Genomic DNA, 14154 nt, shown 5'->3' on the forward strand with positions numbered 1-14154 from the left:
AAACCCGGGTGATGCCCCATCAAAGAACATCTGAGCCTGCCGCTCTCCAGTCTGCCACATGCCCGTAAATCTGAGTAGTCCCATGAACTTACTCTTATAATCCGTCACCAACATGTCTTCCTGTTCTAATCGGGCTAGCTTCAACTCCTCCCCGACTTTCGTCGCTGCCGACACATACTGCTCATCAAAGAAGTAAACAAAAGTCTCCCACGAAATCGTCATCCTCTGCTCTGGAGTGAACCGAAGTCAATACCATCCTCCCACATCACCATTGAGGCTAAAAGCTACTAGCCTCTGCTTCTGCACAGTGTCCACATTAAGCATATCCAAGATGTTACTTACATCTTCCTTTCACTTATGTGCTGCAATAGAATCTGACGTGTCGTGAAACTCTGGTGCCTTCAACTTCTGCTATCTCTCTACCAAACGGAGCCATGCCTCCTGCTCAGCTGCTCCATCAATAACTGGTGGTGGTGGTGTACCTATCAGTGTCTCTTCCGGTGTTTCTTCTTGTATGAGTATCTCCTGCTGAGTCTGGTTTGCCAATTGCTCCTCTATTGCCGCTAGATGCGCTACCAAAGGTACTACGAGATCTACAAGATCACTACGGAAGCCTGCTGCGGCTCGGGCTCTGCATCAGGTTACCCAGCTCCCTGAGCCAACGGGTACGCTCTGCGACTACGTCCTCTTCCGACATCTATAATTTTAGGAGTAGAGCTTGTTAAACACGTAAATAGGATCTCAAGCATTAAAGCATAAAACATATCATAAAAAAATAGTACCACTTATCATTCACACGCCATGCTTTATACCTTCAAATGCAAGATCAATCATCATTAAAACATTTGAATATTTTCATATATCATATATATATATATATATATATATATAATATATATATAAGAGAGAGAGGGATCCTTCTTGAGAGGGAGCAGAGAGACGGTCCGCCCCTAGATTCCTAGAATGAGTGAGGACGTGTGTGTGTATATATATTATATATATATTTAGTAAAATCATATATATATATATATATATGGAAAAGTGAATCTAAGGTGACACCCTAGGCTCCCACCTAAGGACGCGGCCTAGAATTACATCATTTCCTAATTTTTTTTGCGATCCGCTCCGTTGAAGTTGATCTATACGTTCTTAAACCCAAACACATCAATTTTGGGGTGAACCCGTCGTGTTTTGACCCTTTATCCACTCGCTATAATTTTAACGGTTTCGAATAAATAGAACTTTTTGCACGGCTCAACGAATGGTCAAAACACAACGGATTCATCCTAAAATTGGTGTGTTTGGGTTTAAAAACGTGTAGATCAAGTTCAACGGAGCGGATCGCAAAAAAATTAGGAAATGATGTGATTATAGGCCGCATCCTTAGGTGGGAGCCTAGGGTGTCACCTTAGATTTATATATATACGTCCTCACTCATTCTAGGAATTCCTAGTGGACTCTATACATGATTCCTAGAAAACTCTATCCTAACTCCACAACTTGACACAGGATGATCCTAAGGATACTAGAACTAGAGCTCTAATACCAACTATAACGCCCCTAGATTCACACAATGCTGCAGTCCAAGGTAAATCTAAGAATGTCAAACCTGCCATGCACCAACACCATGCAACATGTTTCATCATTACAGTTACTCTCTCTGTAGATTCAACATGTGTATGTATAAAACAGGCAAAGAATAGTGAAGTAGTACATTGAGCAAGATAAACACAAGAGTGTATAAATAACCATCATCAGGACCCAACTGAAATAGAATAAAATAACTCTGAATCTGGAAAAAATGTAATATATCTCAACACAAGAGTCAAATAAAATCTCACTAAGACACACAGCCTCTATAAAATAAAAGTACAAATGCTAATGTCTGAACAATAAACTACTGGTGCTCTAAAATAACTACAAATATAATAAAATAGATGAGAGCTAAAATACTACTCCATCAACCTGCGACTCTCCATGCGCCTGACTCGCCGCCTGAAAAGAGAAGAAATAACGAGCGTCAATGCACTAGTGAGATCATCTCCATCGCCCCTAGAGGGAAGGAGTAGGAGTATATAAGAAAATATTGTTAGTACATATAGATATAAAATTATCTATACTACACTAAGTGGAAATTGGTATTTAGAAATCCTTAACACGAGAATTAGTACGTCGAGCGAAATAATCCGAACAAGAAAACCCTCATGTATATACCATGTTTCAAATTGTGAATCGCTAAATACCAATTCTAATTCTGTAAAAAAAAACAACACATACCAGAAATACTACAACTCCAAACATCAATCATGATGAACTAATGTCACAATCTCGGACTACCCTCGGGTAGTTGGCGCAGTCATACGGAAAATATCATCCAAAATAAACATCTCCATAGATCATACTATGTATGCCAAGTATCCGAAATGTACCCTACTCTTGGGTAATCTAACATGGGAGCAATACTACAAAATGTATATATATATATATATATATATATATATATATATATATATATATATATATATGCATGCGTCTCTACATGAAATAACGATACTCTTGTAAGGTACTCATAATATCATGTGGAATCAATGTCCTTACTCAATTGTTCTACGGTAATATGTATATCATCATATTCCAGATGATGCATCCAGATGATCGTACAACGAAGTACAGGCGTATCAGCCCAATCCGAAAATCCCGATCATCTTCGAGTATAGTACAGCCGCGATCTCATTACGGGAAAACACCCAACTCTAAGTGTGGTATAGCCGCAGTCTCATTGCGGGAAAACTACTCATCCCTTAACATCCACCACTGATGAATTATGCATTATCATGTATATTCCTACACTATCAACTTAAACATGCGTCATGCATCTTAATTATTCATGTATACTCAATTAAGAACATGTATTCAAGGTTTCGTGCACGTATCTCGATGTGCGGATCTATATCTCATATTCACAAACACCTCAGGTGGTAAACAGTTAACAAACATCATAATACAATGTGGTTGATCGAGAAGATCCCTCCATTCTAACTTTTAGTGAACAAGATCGGCTTGTATTGGATCACTCGAAAGTATAAGGAGCTTTCCAAAAAGGGTTTTTGAAGAGTAGAGCTCCCGGACTTCAAAATTTTCTGGCAGAAGGTGTGTTGGATGATAAAGATCGAGAATTACCGGGTGGGCATCCCACACCTCAAAGGCAAATTAGCGTTAGTATCTGAGAACTATCTGAATTTGTGGTTCATCAAGAAGTGCCTGGTAGAGGTTGAGGCGGCAAAGGGAAGAGGCCGTTCTAGTCCCTCCTCATTCACCTTCAAAGAAGTAATGCTTGATATCTTTGAGGTCTGAATATGTGCCTAGAGGTTCTTCGAGGGTTAGGGAAGAGCCTCTTATGGTCCCAGTGTATGAACCTAGAGTTAGCCCTTCAAGTTCAGTCCCAAAGTAAAACCTCCTAGAGACTCTTTGAGGGTCAGGGAAGAACCTCCCAGAGACTCTTCGAGGGTCAAGGAAGAATTTCCTATGGTCCTAGTCCCAGGGTAGACTACCAGCCTAACGATACTGACACCTATCTTACTGAGCCTCTTGGTACGGGCTTTGATGTCGATATCGGGGATTCTTCCTACATGTCGGGTATATTGCTCTCTAGTCAGTCTTGTGTGATTCATTTTCTTCAGTAACTGATGTTTTACCTATTTCTTTAGCAGATGATGAGCCTGATTTGGAGATCAGAGTTGAAGCGGTTCCTACGTCTTTTCTAGCTAGCGGCAATTTTAGCCTGTAGCTGACTTCGAGGGTGCTTCTAGTGTATTGAAATCTATATCAGCTATTGATATGACCGTTGATCTTGCACCAGCACCTGTTTCAGCAGTGCGACATAGATTTGTTATTCGTAAGTCTTCTGACGAAGATGACGAAGCATTGGTCTCTTCCATCCTAGCAAGGGTCGAGAGGATAGCACTGCCAAGCCCTAAACCTTATTCTGATGAAGGCTCGGCCATAGTTGTATCTGTCTCAAATGAGCTAGAGGTTACATCTTCAAGCATTGAAGTCGTGCCTGTGGATGTGCTAATGACTATGGCCATAGTTGTGAGGACTGTCGTTTCATCTGTTGGGATGACATTTGTAGTTTCTTCTACAATAGACGTTTCTAGTATGTTGGTTACGCTAGCGCCCTACCTTTTATCGCGCAGCGAAGGGATGCAAGTCCTGCCAACTGCTTCTCTGGCCACCATGGATGCATTAGTGGTTTTTACTGGAGGAGGTCCCTCAAGTCGTGTGGAGATTCCCCACACTCCAGATCTTGATAACTTGATTGAGTTAGAGATCCAAATTCTGACCGAGAGTTTGATGAAGCTCTTTAACCGAAACATTGAATATGCTTTGAATATGCAGACGGGCTTATCTACTCGCGCCCTTACTTTGTTGCAGAATCAGCTTGGTCTTTTGACCTCGGTTGCAGGTCCTGTTCGCACCGGAATATTCAAGTCGATGATTAATGAAGTCGAACTCCGATTTCAAGAGTTACAACAGCTTCGCTTGGCTGATATCGATAGCATTGCTGAACTTGAATTTTGTTGTCTCTCGGTGAAACACTGTGAGGTCGAAGAATCTGCCCGTAAAGAAATAGAGGAGATCGAGACGAAGGTTCAAGGGTTAAGTGATAACATTGTATTAGTTGATGGCAATAGAGAAGAGCTTCAGAGCGCCATTCAAGAGAGAGAGGCCATCATTAATGAGGCCAAAGAGGTTATTGCCGTAGCTTAGCCTCGACTAGATGTAGATCAATGTCAGAAGGAGGAGCTTGAACTCAAGTCAGCTGAGTTGGGTAGAGAATGGGATCTCCGTGTCGCAGAGTTGGAAGTTGAGATAAAGAGTTTGGCAATTGTTAGGGCCTAAGCCGCTCCAATTGATCCCAGAGTTTTGAGGGAGAATGCCCAAAAGGATGCTTAAGAAGTTAGGGATTCCAAAAGGGAAAATTTGTAAAATAGACCGTTTTTGAAAAATAATTAGCGAAATAGACCGTATTTTGGAGTAATTAGCAAAATAGACCGTTTTTTAGCAAAAGAGGTCGATTTTGAAAAAGGTTCAGAAAACATACGGGACTACTAGTCCCGTATGTTTAATTTCATGATTAGTGCACTCAGGAAATATACGGGACTACTAGTCCCGTATATTTTCTGTTTGCTAACAAAACTGCACTTCTCCGATCTCTTTTGCTATATTCATTTAGTTCCACAATAAGTAAACGATGAGGAGTCAATTGTAGATTTATTAAGACAAACATCCTCGAAAATTTAGGGGTGAATTCTCCATAACATGCAGAAATCATCCTTGAAATTTTAGTAGCAACATCTTTTTCATTCTCCTCAAAATTCACTCACCTGGGCAGGCACGGCCATGAGCTTGGGGCTATCAAAGAGCTCAAGAAAAAGGGGAATCTCCGAATTCGATGACGGCGGCATGGTGACGAGGTTGGGATTGGCGGCTGCAATGGAGACGAGCTTCGACAAGAACGGGTCTTTAGGGTCTAGCGGTGACGTCGGAGGAGCCGCCGCCGCGGCCTTTGCTCGGAGAACAGTGTAGCTCGTTGGGGCTCTCCTTTGAGAGAGGGATGAAGAAGATGATGATGAAAGGATGGAAATGGGGATTTGAGGGCAGAGGGCTCGAATGCCCAAGCTCGTGGACGCCATTTCTGTGAGGTTTGAATGATTGTGTGAAAGATTTTGAGGGTTCGTAGGGATCGGAGAAGTGTAGAGAGGGGACTGGGACTCTCCGATTAAATTCTATTTTGTTAGCAAAATCCACGGGACTAGTAGTCCCGTGGATTTGCTTGGCAGTTTTGTTAGCAAACAGAAAATATACGGGACTAGTAGTCCCGTATATTTTCTGAGTGCACTAATCATGAAATTAAACATACGGGACTAGTAGTCCCGTATGTTTTCTGAACCCTTTTTCAAAATCGACCTCTTTTGTTAAAAAACGGTCTATTTTGCTAATTACTCCAAAATGCGGTCTATTTCGCTAATTATTTTCCAAAAACGGTCTATTTTGCAAATTTTCCCATTCCAAAATATTTGTATGTATTACGCGGATACATGCATTTTATCAATTTTCCCTTTGATATCCTAGTAATAACTTAGCTCTTTTTGGTAATAAAAGAACTCTTGTTTCATTCGATATGTGTATGATAGAGGTGTAGTGTTAACGTATCGTAACGACATCTTTGCTGGGGAGAGAATGATGTTAGGATCAAACTGGTAGAGGTGTAATGTTAATATAACGAGTTTGATTAAGTTGGCACTGTTCAGAGGTGTAGTGTTAACTTGATGGTATGAAGGTATTTGACAGAGATGTAACGTTAACCAATCAAATGGAATGATCGATAGATATGTAATATTAACTAGTCAGTTCAAAAGAGTCCGAAGGATGACTATTGTTTGAAAATGTTGTGTTAACTTAACGTTAGAAAATCAATAAAAGTGTAATGTTAACTAATCGATTTTTGACAAAAGTGAATTGACATATGTGTAATGTTAACCAGTCAAATTCAATAAGATAGGTCGGCAAAGGTGTAATATTAACTGGTCAATGAAAATGGTCTGACAGAGATGTAGTGTTAACCAATTAGATTATTTAGAATGATAATCATTCAAAGGTGTAATGTTAACATGACCGAGTAAGGGTGTTTGATAGAGGTGTAATGTTAACGTGTCGAATGGAATAACCGACAAAGGTGTAGTGTTAACTAGTCAGTTTGTTAAAATATAAATTGTTCAGAGATGTAATGTTAACATGGCGGTGATGAGAGATTTGGAGTCAAAAAGAGGTGTGATGTTAACTTAATGACTCATTGGTGATTTAATTTTGGATTTTTAGATTAAGATGATCAATATTTATAGTTAGAGGTGGAAACTTAAACGTGACCCGAAACCTTGTGAGTAGACAAAATTAGCCAGAAATAAGGGTAATATTTCTTAAAAAATTTCTCGCTGATTGGCGCCATGAGCCTATTGCTATTTTGATCAATTAGGTGATATGCTCCATTTAAATACACTGTCTCTACTACAAATAGGCCTTCTTATTTGGGTTGAAAATTTTCTTTAGTGTTATGTGTCATGACCATAGGTCGACAAACAACTAATATCATGTCGCCTTCTTTGAATGATCATTATCTGACTCTTCTGTTGAAGGCTCTCGAAATCCGTGACTGGTAGCTCTCGATTCGTTGTTGAGCTTAAAGTGTCAGCTCATCTAGCGCCTCTAGTTCTTGGAGATGTTTTTGATTATGTTCTTCTGTCGTCATCTTCTTGGTAATGGCAATTCTTAATGACAGCATTTGAATTTTCAGAGGGATCACGGCTTTACATCCGCAGATCAAGAAAAATGATGTGGAGCTACTGGGAGTGCGGACTGTCATTCGGCAAGCCCATAAACACTCTCCAAGTTTTTCATCCCAGTCTTGTTTGTTGGAAGAGACGATTTTTTTTTTCAAATGTTTAATGATAGTTTTGTTAAAAGCTTCAACTAGACCATTAGCGTCTGGGTTGTATGGTGTAAAAGTCACATCTTGAATTCCGAACTTATTACAGAATTTTAAAAACGGTCAGCTAATAAACTGCGGGCCGTTGTCATGAACGATCTGTCTAGGGACACCAAATCGATAGATTATGTGTCTCAAGAATTTGATTACCTGAGATATCTTGACTTCTCTAAGCAGAACAGTTTTGGCTAATTTAGAGAAGTAATCAGTAATGGCTACGATGAATTGATGGTCTTTAACAGATGGCGGATTGATTGGTCCAATAATGTTCATACCTCATATTTCAAATGGCCATGAGGCGACGGTCGGATGCAACTCTTCCGAGGGTTGGTGTAGAAAATCAGCGTGGACTTGACATGCGTGACAGTGCTTAGCATATTCTATTGCGTCTACTACCATTATCGGCCAGTAGTATCCGAGAAGACGCAGTCGGTCCTAAAGTTTAGGATCTAGTCGATGAGCTTCACATGTGCCATCGTGGGTATAGAAAATCAGCGTGGACTTGACATGCGTGAACTTCGTCCTCTTTAGCTGTTAACACTCGATCTTCGATCTTGCGTCGACATAACCACATAGCAATCGATCTTCAATTATTGTTGGCACTCTTTTTACTTGTTCAACGAGGCGAATCCTTCATAACAAGTTCATTCTTCGTCTCCAAGTACCTTCAATGTGGCTCGTTTTGATCCCACAAAATTGTCCAAAGAATGGTTTATTCATATGGTCAATGGAGCCAATGCCTAATCTCTATCGGCACAGCTTTCTAGATCTCAATTCTAACTAAAGACACTATAAAATTATTTGTTATTTTCCCAAGAAATTAATAGAAAAGAACGACAATCATTGTCTTGAATCTTTGTGAATCTTTTGATCGAAAACATGAGTGTACTTACACAAATTGTTGGATGTGCATCACTTAGTGAGCATGTAGAAATTTCACTCCGAAAATAAACATTCCTGGTTAGTTTGATTTGAGAAATTAAGTCCAACTTGCTTAGAGGGCGTGAATCAAATCCTTTGCTACAATCAATTTTGTCTAGATGGTATATTGGTAAAGAAACGATCTCACTCAGAGGAGGTTTTGTAGTATGTGTGTTGTGTGTTGTATGTATGTATATATAGCAAGACTTTCAGTACGTGCTAAGGGGTTTGTTGGAGTTGATAAATAAATAGTCTTAGTGAGTTCTAATATATGTATCTTCAAATATATAAGTCAATGGTGTAAGTTCGAATTTGAAATACAAAATTGGTTTTAATATTTGGAACTATATACTTGTTAGAATATTGGAGATAACTATGCTTCACAAGTTCTCTCGTTAAGAGGATTTGTGCTCGGCTATGACATGTCTTACTTTTATAATTAATATTTGTGTTGGTTTCGGACATGACATATATCCCTTTACTTTTATTTTGAGAATGCACTTGCATATAATTATTTAACACAAGTTACTCCTTTTTGTATGAGGACTTTAGCAATGGGCCTTCACCATGCAAACCAACTCCTAGGGGCAAACCTCATCTTGGTCATTAGCGTGTGGAGTTGCACTCTATAAGATACTTAGGGATCGTTTAATAGCATGTAACTAGACAAATGACTCATTTTTGTTTAGCTGCAAGTGTTTGCTTTGTTGTAGCTCACTAGTTGCATTTGTAACCACATTTGCAAAATGATACAGTCATGCTAGCACTACAAGTTGATCAGAATAGAGAAGCACTAAAAAAGAACACTATATAGATAACAGTCACAACCAATAACTAAGGTTTTATTCATCAAAAGTTATCCGCCAACCTCCAAAAAGTGCCTTTATAAACTCGATAATACAAGAAAAAGGTAAAATAATATTTACCAAATTTAGAAAAACATCAAAAATTAGAAAATATCCTTCTAGTAGAGATCGAGATTCTCCCGATCAAATTTCAGCCAAAATTAACTCTGTTTGACCCTCCGAATTAGATGGTCAAAACTTAGCTAAAAAGGAAAGAAAATCGTTTACTGCATTTTGAGGCCCAAAAGAACGAATTTCATGAATTTGAACGGAGGTCAAATGCCTATGTCAAATCCATTAACCTTGACGATTTTGCGAGAGCTCCGAATCTACCTGTCTTTTGCAAATTAGAACAAAATTTACATTCCACTAGGTTTGACCCTTATAGGATTAAACTGGTCCATGTAAGTCTGGTTCAGGGTTGCATCACAAAATCACCTTAGTCGTAATGTGTCTTACATGGAAGATGACTGTAAATCGCACATGTAAGTTGAAACAACTATTCTAGCTTAAGTAGTAACTGCACTTGCAACTTATAATGCTTGAAAAAATCTTAAAGTTTTCTTAAAATATATAAATAATTCAAAAACTTTACAAAACAATGAATCTCTTTTAAAATTTCAAAAGAAAAATATAGTTCTTTAAAAAATTACTAAAACAAAAATCCTAAAAATTCAGAAGTTTCTAAAATTAAAAAAAAATCTAAAACTAATGAAAAAAATTAAAACACTACCTGTTTTATAAAACACTAGAAAAGAAAAATTTCGATAAAAATAAAAAAAAACTAACAAAACACCTTCCATTCATTTAAAAAAAAATATAAGAAACATTATTTCTTGAAAAATGAAGTTCCAAGATTTAACATGTTATCACTTTGATCTTTTCTTTATTTAGTTTAGAATATTATGATTATTACATAGTTTAAGTTACATCTCTCACTCTATTTTATAAGAACTTTTAAATTTTTTTATCAATTTGTTAAATGTGAACATAAGTTGCATATGAGAAATTTCAAATTGAACCAAACAACTAAAGCTATAGTTACAACTGCAAGCTGAACTGCAGAATTGAATCAAACTGATGCAACTGTAGTTACATGTAGTAACAATTGCAGCAGTTCAGTTGCATGGAAGTGACAGTTGCATTGCAACTACAGATACGAGCTAACAAAGGCCAACTTAGTGTCAGTAAACTCAACCTCTTGTCAGCAAAATCATAACGGCAACTACAGATAAGTGTCTTGCTCACATTAGTCTTCCTCCAGTATTATTTTGGCAGCATCCAAGTTGTAGGGGTCGGATCATAGAGCACTTACTTAGTTAAAGGACTTATTGGACATTAGAACAAAATCCTACAATGTATTAAGTAGAAATTTATTTTATTGGACGGTTGACAATTTGATTTAGTGGTATTACATCCTCATCACTTGCTTATGGAAACTTGTTACAGCATCGGTGTAGCATACTGTTGACAGATTAGCTACTTGAGATAGTACTCTGGGACTTTCATAACGGGTTGACGGGAACTTCAAACTCTTTCATTTTTTAAAACATTGATAGAACATACATTATAAGGTATCAACTCTGCGAGTATCTCAAGCTTTTCTGTAGGCTATGACTGAATAACATGTCTACCAGCTGGGAAAATAACTGTTGAGCTGGAAAATGTAACTCTATTTGAGTATTAGTAACACAATTAAATAGCAAAAATCCAGTCCCCAATAGGGAATTTTGGTTTCTATTTCTATGAACTTCTTGTATTGTTGCAATTTTCATAATGTATTTGTCTGGTCGATATTAAAGGAACATGGCTTTACTTCCAGGCTGATGTAGATGGAAATGGGACCATTGATTACATTGAATTTATAACAGCTACCATGCACATGAATAGAGTGGAGAAAGAAGATCATTTATATAAGGCTTTCGAATATTTTGATAAGGATAGGAGCGGGTAAATCCTCCCACCAAAAAATATCACTCATTCCATATTTTTCCATGAAAGTGATAGGCTTGGTTTATCAGCAATAACAATTCCTGTTTACTAGGTACATCACAATGGAAGAATTGGAGCAAGCTCTGATGAAGTATAATATGGGCGATGTGAGAACAATAAAGGAAATCATTGCAGAAGTTGACACAGATCATGTAAGCAATTGTTGTTTTTTAATTAGTAATCGCTACTTTTTTGATAATTTTTTTATGTTGTCAAAATCATTTTTGAGAATTCTTTGATGTGTCAAAATTCTTTATTTTTTTTAAATTCGCACAGGCAAATGTTTGTAGGCACCTAGTACTTGTAAAAGACTGAATCATTATTCGTTAAATCAATGTACATGGATATTGGTTTTGAATCCCATTTATTCTTCATTGAAGTCCCGCGAGTGGGCTTTTTTTAGTGATGTAAGCTTTTTTGTTACAATAGGAAGGACAGATATTTTCGCCTGAGAATTGACTGTCCTCATGATTAGGTTTTTTGATGACTACTGATGGTAGTGCTCCACCACATACAAATCTACAATGCCACAATGACCTTTTTGGTTGATGCAAAAATCCAGTTCAAAGTGAAATTCTGATGATTGCTACTGATGAGTAAGAAGATTCCGTTTAACATGGTTATTGTTTCTGTAGGCAAAAGGATGTGCTTAGTTGGGATGAAGGGTACATTAGGCGTGGTAGTTAGTGTAATACTCCAGGTGGAGGGAACAATAATTAGGACAAGGACACATGTTGGTGGAGGACAAAATATTCTAAGGTAGAGAATCTTGGATTTGAATCCCCTATCTGATTGGTAATTGTTAAGATTGGTTCATACAGTTTGCCCCCCAGCCCATTTCTCTATTGTGTAAAATTGTTATCTGACAAAATGTTATACCATCGATATCCAAGAAACTCATTTCAGAGACAGATTTCTTCGGTTGACATTGTATTATAGAAATTAAACGTAAGAAATAGTATATTGTACAAATGAATTTACAATCTTGGTAATTATGTGGAGATTCGAATCAATAAATCAAAACATTCAACCTTTTCAATAAGATATACTCTCAGTTAAATCTGATAAATGATGATTCCAGAAAATTGTTGTATATATCTCAAATTACTGTATCATTTACACGTTGTGGTCAACTACTCGTGTTGCAAGGCATGCTTCCCATTCTATTCATAGCCTTTGTTACAGGAGCTCTTTCTTCTCTCTTTATCAAGTTTTATATAGTACAATGAAATTCAACAACTTCCCCTAATGCATTATCCGTATCATCTATATGTCATATCCAGCAAAAATTTATGCACTGTGATTGAAAGACGCTTCTCTTATTGCAAGTGTCCTCTGCGGCTAGCATTTCTAAATGAAAAATAATATTCACTGAGAATAAAGGGGTTTGATTCTAATCACTGCTCTTGCAAGATGCGGAAGCTAGTAAAACTAGATTTTCTTTCTGTTCAGATATGTTCAATCAGTGTTTATGGTCTGTGGAGGATTTTGACACAATGAGGACTAAATTTTCATTTGTTCAAGCTTATTCATCTATGATCTTTAGAGTTTGTAAATATTTTTGTTTAAAAAAAGGGGTTGCAGAGCTTCATTTGATTTATAAGCTTTTTATAAAAAATAAAGCGATTTTTTGACATGTATACCCTCCACATCTTTTGTATTTGCATGTTTAACTAGCAAATCTGGATCTGTGCAGATTTACACCCCAAATCTCCCATATTGTTTACCCCCATACCATTCTGGTTTTAACACCTTTATATCTAACATAGGAGGGTAAAATGTAAAAAATATTGTCTCTCATGACAGGAGAGGTCAGCAGAGGAGACTACGCCGCTCTCTCCACTCCTTGATCCAAAGCCCTAACCCTAGCCACTCTACCCCATGCCACCTGACCCTTGCTGGTGTTTACCCCCTTCCAGCACTGGCAAAGTCCCTCTCTCTAAAATTAATTAGAAATTATTTTAATTTAATATCAATTAGATTTATTACTTATCATTGTTATTTTAAGAAAACATTTGGAATTTTAACTAATATGAAAAATATCTGAAGATACAAACAAGCATCAAATAAAACATAGCAATCTAGACATAAAGCATCAATTTTCCTTGGCTTGGAAAATTTCTATGTTTGGTGAATTAGTAAGTAATAATGCTCTAAACCAAAGAAGGGTAGAGTTTTTGCTTCAGTGAGCAACCGCACAATTCAATCTGTGCTTGACCTTAAGAGTTGCAGTTATCTTTGGTAGCACCAGCAACATATTCTGATGAAGTAACATGAAAATCTCAGCCGGATACAATAAAATTGTTTGATTTTAAGATCTAAACCCTACAATGTACAAATGACTCAATCAGGTTATCAAGTATCATTAACAAGTCGCAGCATCAAAACATATGATTAACAGGAAGATTGCTAGGGTTTGAACTCCTTTTCTAATCTAGGGTTATGCGGAAGAGAATGAATTTTTTTACTTTTACACGAGGGTGGAATATGTTATTAAAATCATAAAGTTGAGGTAGTTTCACTTCTTCTGACCGAGTAGTTCAAGAGCCTTCTATCATTGCTGTCCATCAGCTGTCTGTTATTCGTTCTTGTATACACAGCATCTACTTATGGATGTCATAGATGAACACTTCTCTTGGTCCAAACAGATGATTCTGCACTTTAGTTTTGAAAGAGCTCTACTGAACAAATGTTTGTTTATCTTCCATATTCTGATGCTGAAGGATCTTCTTTAATGAAGCTATCATCAGACTGTGATCTATTACTAATGTTGTTATAGTACAAACATGAATGCGAGAAAAGTGTTCTTTTTTTGGGTTGGGGGTTGGGGGTTGGGGGGGGGGGGGGGGG

General features: G+C 37.4%; 1 protein-coding gene across 1 annotated transcript in view; it reads left to right on the top strand.

Annotated features, from left to right (window-relative positions):
• LOC109825655 (calcium-dependent protein kinase 1-like) overlaps positions 1-14154 on the top strand; it is a 44231-nt gene that overhangs the window by 29653 nt on the left and 424 nt on the right. Inside the window, 2 exon segments of the mRNA XM_020392523.1 lie at positions 11135-11262; positions 11357-11456. Coding sequence (XP_020248112.1) covers positions 11135-11262; positions 11357-11456 — 228 coding nt within the window.

Source organism: Asparagus officinalis, chromosome 1 (assembly GCF_001876935.1).
Source record: "Asparagus officinalis chromosome 1, Aspof.V1, whole genome shotgun sequence".
NCBI classification, from domain to species: Eukaryota; Viridiplantae; Streptophyta; class Magnoliopsida; order Asparagales; family Asparagaceae; genus Asparagus; species Asparagus officinalis.